A 12,861-nucleotide genomic window follows, 5' to 3' on the forward strand; every position below is an offset into this window, starting at 1 on the left:
GACAAAATAGAGAAGAGCCTTGATTCTTGGTGGAACCATAAAATGGTACAGAATCTATTCCTAAACACAAAGCTATTCATAAAAGGCTAATGAAGATCTATGCTGTAGATATAGCTAAGAGGTAGGAAGAAGAAGTTGACTTTTAAGTACTAAAAGGTGTGAGGGAGCATTGTCTAAAGTGAATAGGGACAGCTATTATAGAAAAATGATTTTACTGTAATAATAGTAGATGCTGGAAACAAACTTCCAGCCAGGATATTTCAAAATGTTTGGTTGTTATGAACACAGAGATTCCCTGACAATGAACTAATGAAAGCAAAATGTATAGTCTAGATGGGAAAATATGAGTGATAGAAGGAATTATAGAGACAGATTATTAGGAGAGAAGGGAGGAGATATAGAAAGTAATGGGAGAAGTTATTGGTAATATGGAAGGTTATATAGGGAGTATTGGGAGGGTCATAAGACATAATGGGAGGATTTAAAGGAAGATCTTATCTAGAGAAATAAAGAGAAGGTTTAGGAGCTCAACAAAGGCCATTCCACAAGCAACGCCCTACAATATGTGACCATTTCAGTTAGCAATAGGTAACACAACTGTGTACAGATCATTTAATACCTTGGAGACTTCTTGGCTAATGTTAATCTCTCTGGGGATGGGGGGGATTTTCAGACACTTGTAATATTCTCCATTGTTTGTCTATGCAGCATGCAAGACAAGGGAAGGCAATTTGAATTCCAATTTAAGGTTTAAACCACCAGGCAAAGAAATATGAGAAGCTATAAGGGGTTATATGGAGTAATAGAAATAGTTACAGGGAGCAGTTATACAGATTAATATGGAGAGAATTATATGGAATAAAAGGAGTTGTTTGTAGAACGTATGTTAAATATTATGGAGCATATGGGGGGGGTAATTTGTTCAAGGGGTCAAGATGTATGATAAGTATTCAAGAATACATCATAAAGGGCATGAAGTACATAATATGTACAGTATGTTTGGGCACAGACAGAGTTTAACTGATAAAGTTAATAGAGATATTTCATGGATTTAGTTATATTCATCAATGCATTCTCTTTACCTACCCAGGAGGAAAGTAACTCACAGAGTGAATTTAACATGAAGAATTTACTGGCATCCACCTTACAGATCTTCTTTTCTGGGGTGGAGACTATTGGAACAACACTCGTCTATGCTCTGTTAGTTCTCCTGAAATACCCTGATGTCATTGGTGAGTGAGGTACTAAAATCCTTCTTTTATTAAAGTTCTTTTATTAAGGTTCTCATCATCATTTTGATCACTAGATAATAGATAAAAGTCCATTAAAAGTATATTACTGCAGATCAACTAAGCCTACTTTGGGGCAGATTCAATTCAGTGCGAGGTGACGAAATGTTTCTTCGGAAGAGTACGTGGAGTTTACAGAAATAAATACTCATTTTCCTTCACGTCCCATAGACGTGAGCAGAGAAATGTGCAGAGATTTCGTACCGTAATAGCCAGCAATATGTGCATCTGAACATCAAGGCATATTGAACAGTCTCCTTTGAGTGGATCGTATGCACTGGCATTGAAAAACAATTCTAGTTAGAGCAACAACAAAACCTTGTAGTGTATCCTTAAACTGGGACATTAATTCACAGGCATTCCAGAACCTGAACCCTTCTGGGCTGTACTTGGACTGAACCTAAGCCAACTCTTCGAGTGCCTCATTACTATCAATGTGCGATTTACCAACCTTGCTTATCTCCTATACAATGTTCTCCTGCCATGCTAAAGGCTTCGAGCCCGCGCACCAAGCGGCTCCACATACCTCTGGCTGTATCAGAACACCCATACCATACCACGAGCCTATGCATTAAGTGGCCCATCATACCTCTGGGGCTAGACCAGCACACCGGTACCATTCCATGAGCCTGTGCACCAATTGGCATATCAAACCTCCGGGGCTAGACCAGCACACCCTTGCCTTACACAAGCCCATACATTGATTCACCCATCATACCTCCAGGCTAAACCAGCACACCCTTACCATATCATGCGCCCATGCACCAAGTGGCCCATCATACCTCCGGGGCTGTACCAGCACTTGTACCAGATTCCAGAACTCGTGTAACCTCTGGTCACAAAGTCTCAGGCCAGCTCCAGAGTCTGGGCAAAAAACACGGAGAGAACCTCCCAATATCAGCAGGAAGGTGAACAAAACAAACAGCCAATAGACATTAATTTTATTAATGTCTATTGTCTAATGTTAATTAACCTTAATCCGAAAGAACTGGATGACCCTCCCTGTGCTTTTATTAGCCTGCTCCCTTGATCCTGCCTCCATATGAAATTTACATAGCCATTGCCACACCTTCCCTGCTTTGTAAACCCTTAGTGAAGCCAAATAGTTATGTACACAAACCTCAACCTTTAATCTCCCTCAGGCTTAATCCATCCCTCAATTCTAATTCCTGTTTGAAAAAATAAATACAAGCTTTGTACATAAATCTGACAAAAATGAATTATTACTACAATATAGAGATTTTTTTTTATGTACAAAAGCACAGGGGATATGTTTACTAGCCAGTGCAACATTCATATAAAGCAAAAATGAGTGATCCAGGTTCAGTGGGCGTGCTGAAGGGATGGATAATAACTACATTATTTGGCAAACAGGAATTTGTTCTCTGTCCAATCTGGTCTGATTGGATTTGGTCTGTTTAGGATAATCATTTTGGCAGCTGAGCAAGTAACAGTTGTTTTCCAAATTAGTTTAAAAAATACCAAACTAGAGCAATAACTAGCAATAGGGAGATTTTCAAACAATGCTCCCTTGGAGTTCCGCAGGGGTTTTGAACCCAAGATTTCTGTGCTGTTGTTTGACTCTCTCCATGCTCTGTGGAACAGTGCATTTTCGGGTCTTATAGCAAAATTTGGGAAGGGGCAAGGCAATGCTTTCCTATCATCCTGAACACCTTCTCTCCACTCAAAATATGGGATTCTTCTGAGGATTCACAGTCTTGCGCATGCTCAGAAGAGGCCTCCACTCTGCTCTCAGCCTCAGGGGGAGAAGGGGTCTTGGATTGGGTGGATATTATCATTATTTTTGTCTTAAAATTTTTCTGTTCTGTAGCCAAAGTTCATGAGGAAATTGACCACGTCATTGGCCGAAATCGCAGCCCAACCATACAAGATAGGAACTACATGCCTTACACAGAAGCAATGACCCATGAAATGCACAGATTCACAGACCTGCTTCCGATGGGTGTTCCACGGAAAACTTTAAAAGAGGTCAAGCTAAATGGATACACGTTACCAAAGGTACATGTCTCTAGATGGAAGTAATTGTAACATCTATGATACAATACAAAGAAGGGTTCCAGCTGCACTGGTTATTAGTTTATGTGAATCATAGGCCTTACCCCTTTTTGTGTGATTATTAGATACATTTATATAAAAGTGTCTATATGGGGGGTGCTATTTTTCACAAGTCAGCAGCTATTATGAAAAAGAGAAAAAAGAGTGGTGGTAATTTTCTTGCGATGCGCCAGGAAATTAAATAAATTCTTAATAATCTTTATTGGTGGGTGTACATTAAAAAGAAGTAATTATGACATACTACTGAGTAAAATAATAGCAAGAAACGTGTGTAGAATGAAAAAAGTCACTAAAATACAGTATGTCAGCTGTAATATATCATCTGTTACTCTATTTTATTTATTATAGTAATCAATATCTATTATTCTTATCTGCACCCTCTATTTATCAATAAAATGACCAGAACTTTTATGATTGTCAATCAAATGTACCCATAAATGTATTTAGATACATAGACTTCCAGTAATGGTGATATAAGGTATATTAGATTAGCACCTTGATGGCATTTTAATTGTTATGGGAATTTGAATCCAAGTTAATGCTGCTCAATTTTCTCACGGTTATGAATAAAAGTATTGTAACCAGCAATGCAATTGGAGATGGAGTATATTGCACAGTGCATTCAATTGTCAGACACCTGAATAGCCTCATCATTAGTCTTTCAGCACTTATTAACAGTATTGTCCCTTCAGAAAAGGTTGTCCCATACAGAAAACTATGCACAAAGAGTAAACCAAGGCATGTGGTGTCAACAAAAGGATTTTGCACTGCGACACCGTAATTTTGTATGACAAAAATCACCTCCTAATTATTCAAATCAAAAGGGTTCTTTCAGTTTAGGCAGTTTTAAGTAAAGAGGCCATTTAACAAATGCCTAAATAAGAAGATATCAGAGATATCTACTGCATTAGTCAAATTAACGCACAATACAGTAGTCCTCATAATACTCAATGGGTACTACTGTCTCGGCAAATTCTTGTAAATCTTGCACAGGACTTAAGGGGTAAATTCAAGAGTTGACCCGCTCTGAGGACAGTGGCAGGTGGGGAGTCTGACTGGGGCAGTACACCTGTCAAACCGTAACGCAGGTGTCCTAAGGCAAGCTCAGGGAGGAAAGAAACCTCCCCTGGAGCAGAAGGGCAAAAGCTTACTCTAAGAATTTGCACTATTCTGGCAACGAGGCTCTTGAAGTTCTCTTAGCATAGGTTAACTGTAATGGCTTTACCATTGAAGATGAGGAGTTGTCTCACATCAGCTCAGTTTTTTTCCACAATTTTGGGAATAAATGATTTTGCATTTCAGTTGAATTTCCATTGACAGTATTGAACACATGTTCAGACAATACACTATAGCTTTGGCAGGAAATCATTTTTATATCAAAATGTGATCTTTCTGACTACTGGTCAAAATTCTACTGCCAATATTCTGGCAGATGATAAATAGGTGTATGTACAGTCATGACCAAAAGTTTTGAGAATGACAAAAAGTCTGCTGCCTCAGTTTTTATGATGGCAATTTGCATATACTCCAAAATGTCATGAAGAGTTAGCAGATGAATTGCAATTAATTTCAAAGTCCCTCTTTGCCATGACAATGAACTTTATCCCAAACCAACATTTCCACTGCATTTCAGCCCTGCCACAAAAGGACCAGCTGACATTAGGTCAGTGATTCTCTCATTAACACTGATGAGAGGTCAAGGCTGGAGATCACTATGTCATGCTAAATGAGTTAGAATAACAGACTGGAAACTTTAAAAGGAGGGTGGTGCTTGAAATCATTGTTCTTCCTCTGGTAACCATGATTATCTGTAAAGAAACATATGCAGTCATCATTGCATTGCAAAAAAAAGGGCTTCAGAGGCAAGGATATTGCTGCTAGTAAGATTGCACCTAAATCAACCATTTATCGGATCATCAAGAACTTCAAGGAGAGAGGGTCAATAGTTGTGAACAAGGCTTCAGGGCACCAAACAATGTCCAGCAAGCACCAGGACCATCTCCTAAATTTGATTTTGCTAGAGGATCGGGGCACCACCAGTGCAGAGCTTGCTCAGGAATGGCAGCAGGCAGGTGTGAGTGCATCTGCACGCACAGTGAGGAGAAGACTTTTGGAGGATGGCATGGTGTCAAGAAGGCCAGCAAAGAAGCCACTTCTCTCCAGGAAAAACATCAGGGACAGACTGATATTCTGCAAAAGGTAAAGGGATTGGACTGCTGAGGACTGGGGTAAAGTCATTTTCTCTGATGAATCCCCATTCAGATTGTTTGGGGCATCTGGAAAAATGGTTAACCAGAGAAGGAAAGGTGAGCGCTATCATCAGTCCTGTGTCATGCCAGCAGTAAAGCATCCTGAGACCATTCATGTGTGGGGTTGCTTCACAGCCAAGTGGTTCACTCACAATTCTGCCTAAGAACACAGCCATTAATAAAGAATGGTACCAAAACATCCTCCAAGAGCAACTTCTCCCAACCCTCCAAGAACAGTTTGGTGACGAACAATGTCTTTTCCAGCATGATGGAGCTCCTTACCATACATAAACCCACAAATTCTGACAAAAGCCAAGCATTGATTAGGCAAGAATGGTAAGCTATCAGTAAGTATGTGGCACAGAAGTTGATTGACTGCATGCCAGGGCGACTTGCAGAGGCCTTCAAAAAGTAGGGTCAACACTGAAAATATTGACTCTTTTTGTTTACAGTTTGCTGAAAATGAATTATTATATTTAAATTCCCTGACATAAGATCTTTTAGATGTGACAAGACGTCCTTTTTCCAGTTGTAGTTTTTTAACATATATATTGATTGATGTCACAATGAATTGCCTGTGTATTTCTATACCTAGATAGGTAATATTAATGTAACAATAGGTATAAAAATGTGTTTTGCTGGTCAGGGTGTAAAATCTGTAAGAAACAAAAGTGAAAAGATAGTCTAGCTAGACCAGTGATGGCTAACCTGTGACACTCCAGGTGTTGTGAAACTACAAGCCCCAGCATGCTTTGCCAGCTATCAGCTAGTTATCTACTGGCAAAGCATGCTGGGGCTTGTAGTTTCACAACACCTGGAGTGTCACAGGTTAGCCATCACTGAGCTAGACAATGCAATCTTACACATGGACAAAACCACTTTGAACTGCAGATTTACATTTGAGAGGGAGGCTCAACCTTGCAGGACACTTAATCACAGTTAAATATCTTTATTTGAGAAGCTTTCAGACAAAGAGAGCTGTGAGCTACAGAGGAAGCTGGGCCAGTGAGAACATACAGTGGTTGGACAATGAATTAGGAATTAGATTTTTTTAAAGTTTGTACCACAAAAATAGTGAATATATAGGGAATATCTTCTAATTTACAGTTTATGATGTAAACATTCATCAGAATAGTTTCATTTAGGCAGTTTGTTGCCATATTGTTCCACCACATGGCAACACAACCTGGCTAAATCACCTTCCCGATGCGAAAGTAGTCGTAACATTTCACCCAGACAGAACAGACTGCTCAAGAAAATTGCAACAGAGAACCGAAAATTTCCAGGAAACGTGTAATGATGTGGAAGGAAGCAGGAGCCACAGTTACATTAAAAACTATTTGTAGGCATCTTGCAGCATTTGGGTTTATAGCCTATCGACCAGTCAAGAAACCAAAGCTGACACCAGCAATGAGGGAAAAACACCTAGCATGGGCTAATAAATAAAAAAAAAGTGTATATAAAGTATTAAACTTGTGTATTTGCCATTATTTTATCAAAATTGTACAAGAAACTAAAAAAATCCTAATTTATTGTCCAACCACTGTAGTATATGCTCAACTTTGCTTTATAGCCCTGTTATCTGTTATCATCTTTGAAGTGTATTTAATTACATACTCTCTCTCTGGCAATCTGGGGTACAGAGGAACCCCGTATCATAATATAGTGCATAATACACTATCTGATAAGCAAAGAAAAATCAAATGTAGAAGCTTTAGGTAGGTTTTCTTTAAGTTACATTTAGTTATTGTTACTTTCTAAAAATCTAATCAATTAGTTAAATGAAATAATATAATATATATATTTTTGTAAAGTATTTTTGTTGCACTCACAGTGGAATTTTTGATGTTTCCAGGATACTAATATTTTCCCAATGCTGACCTCTGTGCTGAAAGATCCGACCTGTTTTAAGTACCCGACAGAATTCAACCCAGAAAATTTTCTCAATGAGAAGGGAGAATTTCAGAAGAATAATGCCTCCATGCCTCTAGGTGCAGGTACACAACACCATATCTATAAGACTTATAGAGTATATGTCCCTTTCAGGAACATTCATTTTACAGGGTGCAAGGCAAGATTACTTTAGAATTTATAGGGACCCAAAAGCAACTCATTTGTTGGTGCCTCTGCCAGTAAAACTTAATTATTTACTGGTATCATTACATAACGTGTTAACCTACTTTTACTTTTTCCCCATATGTCTACAGAGAGCTGATTTAAAGTTTTTCAAAATGTAAAATTAAGTCAATTAATTAAAAGTAAATTAGTCCTAATTAATCAGTAGAAGTATAGTGCTTCACTTGTGCGCCATCACTGACCTGAACCAGCCCACTTATGCGCAGGTCGGAAAAATACCGCACTGACTGTCTGCAAGTAATGCTACACAAGGTTGTCACAGTGTCGACAGTGAAAGCAAGTGTCTGATTGCTACAATACAGTGTCAGTGCTAAACTTGCAGTTAAATTGAAAGTTGGCGAAATTGGAATGTTGATTAATAAGCCCCAATATGACTAATTGGCTGTCATTGATTACATAATGTTATTTACACTTATAAAATGACCCTCTATATGTGAAAACATGTAGTTTTCGACTTGATGATGATTGCGATGATTGCGAGCAGTTATTATAGTATTATGTGTAACACTTTTTGTTTCATACTGTGTTCTCACACTTCTTAGGAAAGAGAAACTGCCTCGGAGAGTCCTTAGTACGAATGGAACTATTCCTCTTCCTTACCACCATCCTGCAAAATTTTAATTTGAAGTCCCCTGTTGCACAGCAAGAACTGGACATAACACCAAATGTATCTGGACTGGGGAACTTTCCCAAACCATACAAAATTGCCTTTATTCCACGTTAATTGTTAAAATGAGCTCAGAACATTCATGTGCCTCTCTTAACTCATTTGGGTGCAAGTGTTTATTGGTGGAGAATTTAGTATGTGTTAATTTGTGAGTTTTCTTCTATTTACTGTTCTTATAAAGTATTACTTATACTGTATATGGAAGTACAACATTTTACTTTAACCAAAAGCTGTAAAGGTTATTGATCTGTCTGCTGTGCATGGAAGATCATAAAAACAGAAATATTGCTCAATTCCCACTGTACAATCCTTACAGAACCTTGGCGCAATAACCAATAAGAAACTACTTAAATATAATGTGACATCCGAAGCTCCAATTAAATATATAAATTGATACAATCTCAACCATTTACATCAAATAGCAAAATGTATTTTTTTTATTCACAAATAAACACACACAAAAAACATTGTTCATAAGAAATTGCAATTCATAAATATCAGACATAAACTAAATTAAACAGTCCCTGACAAAAGTTCATACAAAGCATTGAAATATAATAATTTATGCTGATAGTTTCTTATAATGTTAAATGCAGTGGCCACTGTTCCTAATATCTGAATAACACAAGTGGAAAGTAATCAATTTACAACTTAAAGCTATAAAGTATGATGTAAATTATACACAATTTTGATGATTGAGCCTCTTTATTTTTTTTGCTTGACATTGGAAATTAAAGGGTTAAATGAACTGCCTGTGGCTTTTACAAAGTTTATTACTGTTATTAAAGAATACTGTAGATATATAATCAACTCACCTTAGTCTTGTCAAGTCACCATTACTTAATCAAATAACACATCACATGCTTAAGAAGAAGAAATGTCAAGCTACTGTACTTTATATTATGAGGATAATCCTTACTCATGTGTGGTCCTGTAATATGTTTCATGGGACTTCTAATTGTCACAGTATAGCACCTTGATTGGTGAGTATCTATATAGGAGATAGGTACACATTAAAATACCTCTTGATGAAAAAGATACAAAGCGTACTTGCCAACATTTTGAATGTGAGATCCAGGGGCCGAATGTGTCACAGTGGAACCGTCTCCCACTGCTCAATGACATGACTTACAGCATATTAAAATGGGGACAGGGCCAGGATGATGCAATTCACTGTAAAACGTGTCATTAAGCCCCACTCCCAACCACTTCATTATGGAAGTAGGTGGGATGCGGGATATTCAGGAATCTTCCAAACATTACGGGAGAGTAGTCAACTAATACATAAAATAAATAAGAAAAAAACACAACTTTCAGAGCAATTAAAGCAGAATTTTACATTGATATTTCTAAAATACTCTGTATAACTGAACTAATTAATAAACTAAATAAGTTCACCATGCTCTTTTACTCCTCAGCAGCATGTTGCCATATTAGTATGGAGGTGTATCTCTAACTAAACAAGAAGGCAGATATCTCACTGCCTTACCCATTTGTTTTGCATGCACTGTGTAGATTGGTTGCTTCATATTAAGGGGAAGGGCCAGTTATAGCAACTGATTTGGAGGTACTATGAGCTGTCTGTAATGGAGCAGAAAGACACTTATCAGACCTGCAGTAAATTGTAAGCCTAACTAGAGATAAGCTTCATACAGGGTAGTACAAGCCATAATAAATCCCAATGTAGATGCCTAAAACCTAACCAACTAACCCCCTATTTCCAGGGAAAATGCATGTGCTGCGAGCTGAACCACTTTTATTGCGCAATACACAAAAGATTGCCCCACCATCCAAACCTTCATGGAGTGCTGTTGACAGCCTCAAACATCAAGGGATGAGACATGTAAATTCAACAACCCAAACATGTTAAAAGTATACCAATGCCAGCGAAAGAATAGCTAAACACATTAGGGTTAGCCAGGTGGAAAAAACATGGGTTGACCCATATGAAGGTAAAACCGTAAATAGACTCAAGCCTATCAGACCCATAATTTTAAGGATAAATTAGGCAAATTCCTCCATGCCCCTTCGAAACGAGGCAAGCAACAACTGTCATGGGTCAATCCCAGACAGACAGGGAAATGAGGATGAGAAATGTGATTTTGCTAAGCTGACGACATCTTGTTTCCTTATAGCCATTTTATTCTCTTATAGCTCAAAGACAGCTAAGATACAGCTAGTTTGTAGGAATAATTCATTATTATCTCGTCGTTTACAAAAAACTATGCCCATGACCTTGGATATGGCAGACAAGAGATAAACCAACCCCCCTAGGGGGAATTCCTGTGTGAAAATGTGAGAATGTAGCAAGATCTGTGTAAAGGAAGCATGAGTGGTTAAAACCTTTTGGGGCGTAGTTTTCGTAAATACATGTTTTTGTGCTATATACATATGAACTTGTAACTAATAAATCAGAGCTAGCTAGCTTAGGGACTCACCTACAGGAGATGCCTTGACGTCCGGCAGAGTTCACTCTGCATCATCTGGTATGCAGTATAAGCTGTTGGTGTTTTTGGAGGTGTACTCATAAGATTAACCCATTTGGTGCCGGGCTAACATTTGATCCTGGTGGAGGTCTATCACATGTGGTGATACATTATATAAACTCTATTACACTATTTGTGTTTCTCTATTTTTTGACCCACATTATCGCTATTGTTGGAGAGGGGGAGACATTACCTCAGAAGAGGAACTCCGTTTCTACCATACGATCATTGATTTCATCTATATGGTACGCATTTTATTACATCTTCCCATATTACTATCAATACTACACATTGGAGCGCCATACTTGTTTATCTATCCGCAGTTACTACAGCCCTCCGGATTAACCATCTGGACCCAAGTGATTCAAGGCTGCCGCTCTTAAACGAGCTATGTATTTTTATCGGGACTGATTGTGTATATCTTGGTATATCCATCTACCAGTTATCTATACTGGTTGTTACGTTGAGGTTATTAGCGCTGTTTATATATCTGCTGTGTGTTAAAATGTATATATATATATATATATATATATATATATATATATATATATATATATATATATATACACTTCTTTGACGTTATTATTTATAGTGGTATGTATTTTCCACTACTCTCGTCTAGTCAGTCGTCTTGTCTTTGCTACAGATGGATGAATCATATTCTTAGCTTTTGAGATTAATCCAAAATTCAGAGATTTGCAATCGAAATGTAGCAAATTGTTACCGAATTTTCAAACATTTGCTGAAAAAATAAAGCCCAATAGGAAATCAGATCAATCACAGTCCATGAAATATAAAGAAGTCAATTAGCAAGCATCAACAAATGTTAAAATTTGTATATTTATAAAGAAGCTTAAAGTCCCTATGCATTTAATGATATGCAATCATTGGCCACTTTGTTAGGTACACCTGTACTCCTGCTCATTAATGTGAATATCTAATCAGTCAATCATCTGGCAGTAACACAATACATAAATGCATGCAGACATAGTCATGAATTTTGATGTTGTTCAGATCAAACACCAGAATGGGGAAGAAATGTGATCTACATGACTATGACCATGGAATGATTGTTGGTGCCAGACATGGTGTTTTGTGTATCTCAGAAACTTATTATCTCCTGAAGTTTTCATGCACAATAGTCTCTAGAGTGGTAACCAAACCAAATAACACCCAGTGAGCCGCCGTTCTGTCGGTCAATACGCCTTTGCTAATGAGAATGGTCAGAGGAGAAAGGCCAGACCAGTTCAAACTATCAGAAAGGAGACAGTAACTCAAACAATCATACATTACATCAGTAGTATGCAGAAGAGCATGTTTGAACACACAACACATCACACATTGACATAAATGTGCTACAGCAGCAAAAACCCACACTGTGTTCACTTCTGTCAGTTAAGAACAGGAAACTGAGGCTACAGTGTGCACAGGCTCCGCAAAGCTAAACAATTCATGAATGTATAAATGTTGTCTTGTCTGCCAAATCTTTATTTCTGCTGCACCATGCAGATGGTAGGGTCAGCATTTAGCTAAACAACATGAACGCATTGATCCATTCTGTCTTGTGTTGAACAGTGGAAGCTGGAGTGATGGTTTGGGGAAGGTTTTTATGGCACATATTAGGCCCCGTATCACCAATTCATGAGTATTATTGCGGACTATGTGCAACCCTTGTTCTGTAGGTCTACAGAGAGGTGAGTAAACTAATAATCTTCAGGTTCATGCTAAAACAATAAAGGAACAGAGTCATATGCAAGAGAGGAATAATGCTTGTATTTATATTATAAAATAAATATGTTTCTATCCTATTCCTATCCTAATTATATACAGTGAATATTACATTTCAGAAAAGAGCAAACATTTCATCATATGTTTGCAGAACTCTGATGGGTATTATTCTTTCTAAAATGTTTTAATTATCCTGCTCCACCTACAGTTTTTTTTTAAAAATCAACTTT

The 12,861-nt window shown here is 37.7% G+C and overlaps 1 protein-coding gene across 2 annotated transcripts in view; it reads left to right on the forward strand.

The window, feature by feature from the left end:
- The window catches only part of LOC142102220 (cytochrome P450 2G1-like), a 33,503-nt gene extending 24,793 nt beyond the window's left edge, over positions 1–8,710 (forward strand). For both annotated transcript variants that reach the window (XM_075186935.1, XM_075186936.1), the window contains 4 exons: positions 1,091–1,232; positions 3,121–3,308; positions 7,470–7,611; positions 8,293–8,710. In XM_075186935.1, the coding sequence (XP_075043036.1) occupies positions 1,091–1,232; positions 3,121–3,308; positions 7,470–7,611; positions 8,293–8,474 (654 nt within the window). In that variant the 3' untranslated portion in view covers positions 8,475–8,710. The remainder of the gene's footprint in view (positions 1–1,090; positions 1,233–3,120; positions 3,309–7,469; positions 7,612–8,292) is intronic.
- The last annotated feature ends 4,151 nt before the right edge of the window (positions 8,711–12,861 follow it).

The sequence above is a fragment of the Mixophyes fleayi genome, chromosome 9 (assembly GCF_038048845.1).
Source record: "Mixophyes fleayi isolate aMixFle1 chromosome 9, aMixFle1.hap1, whole genome shotgun sequence".
NCBI classification, from domain to species: Eukaryota; Metazoa; Chordata; class Amphibia; order Anura; family Limnodynastidae; genus Mixophyes; species Mixophyes fleayi.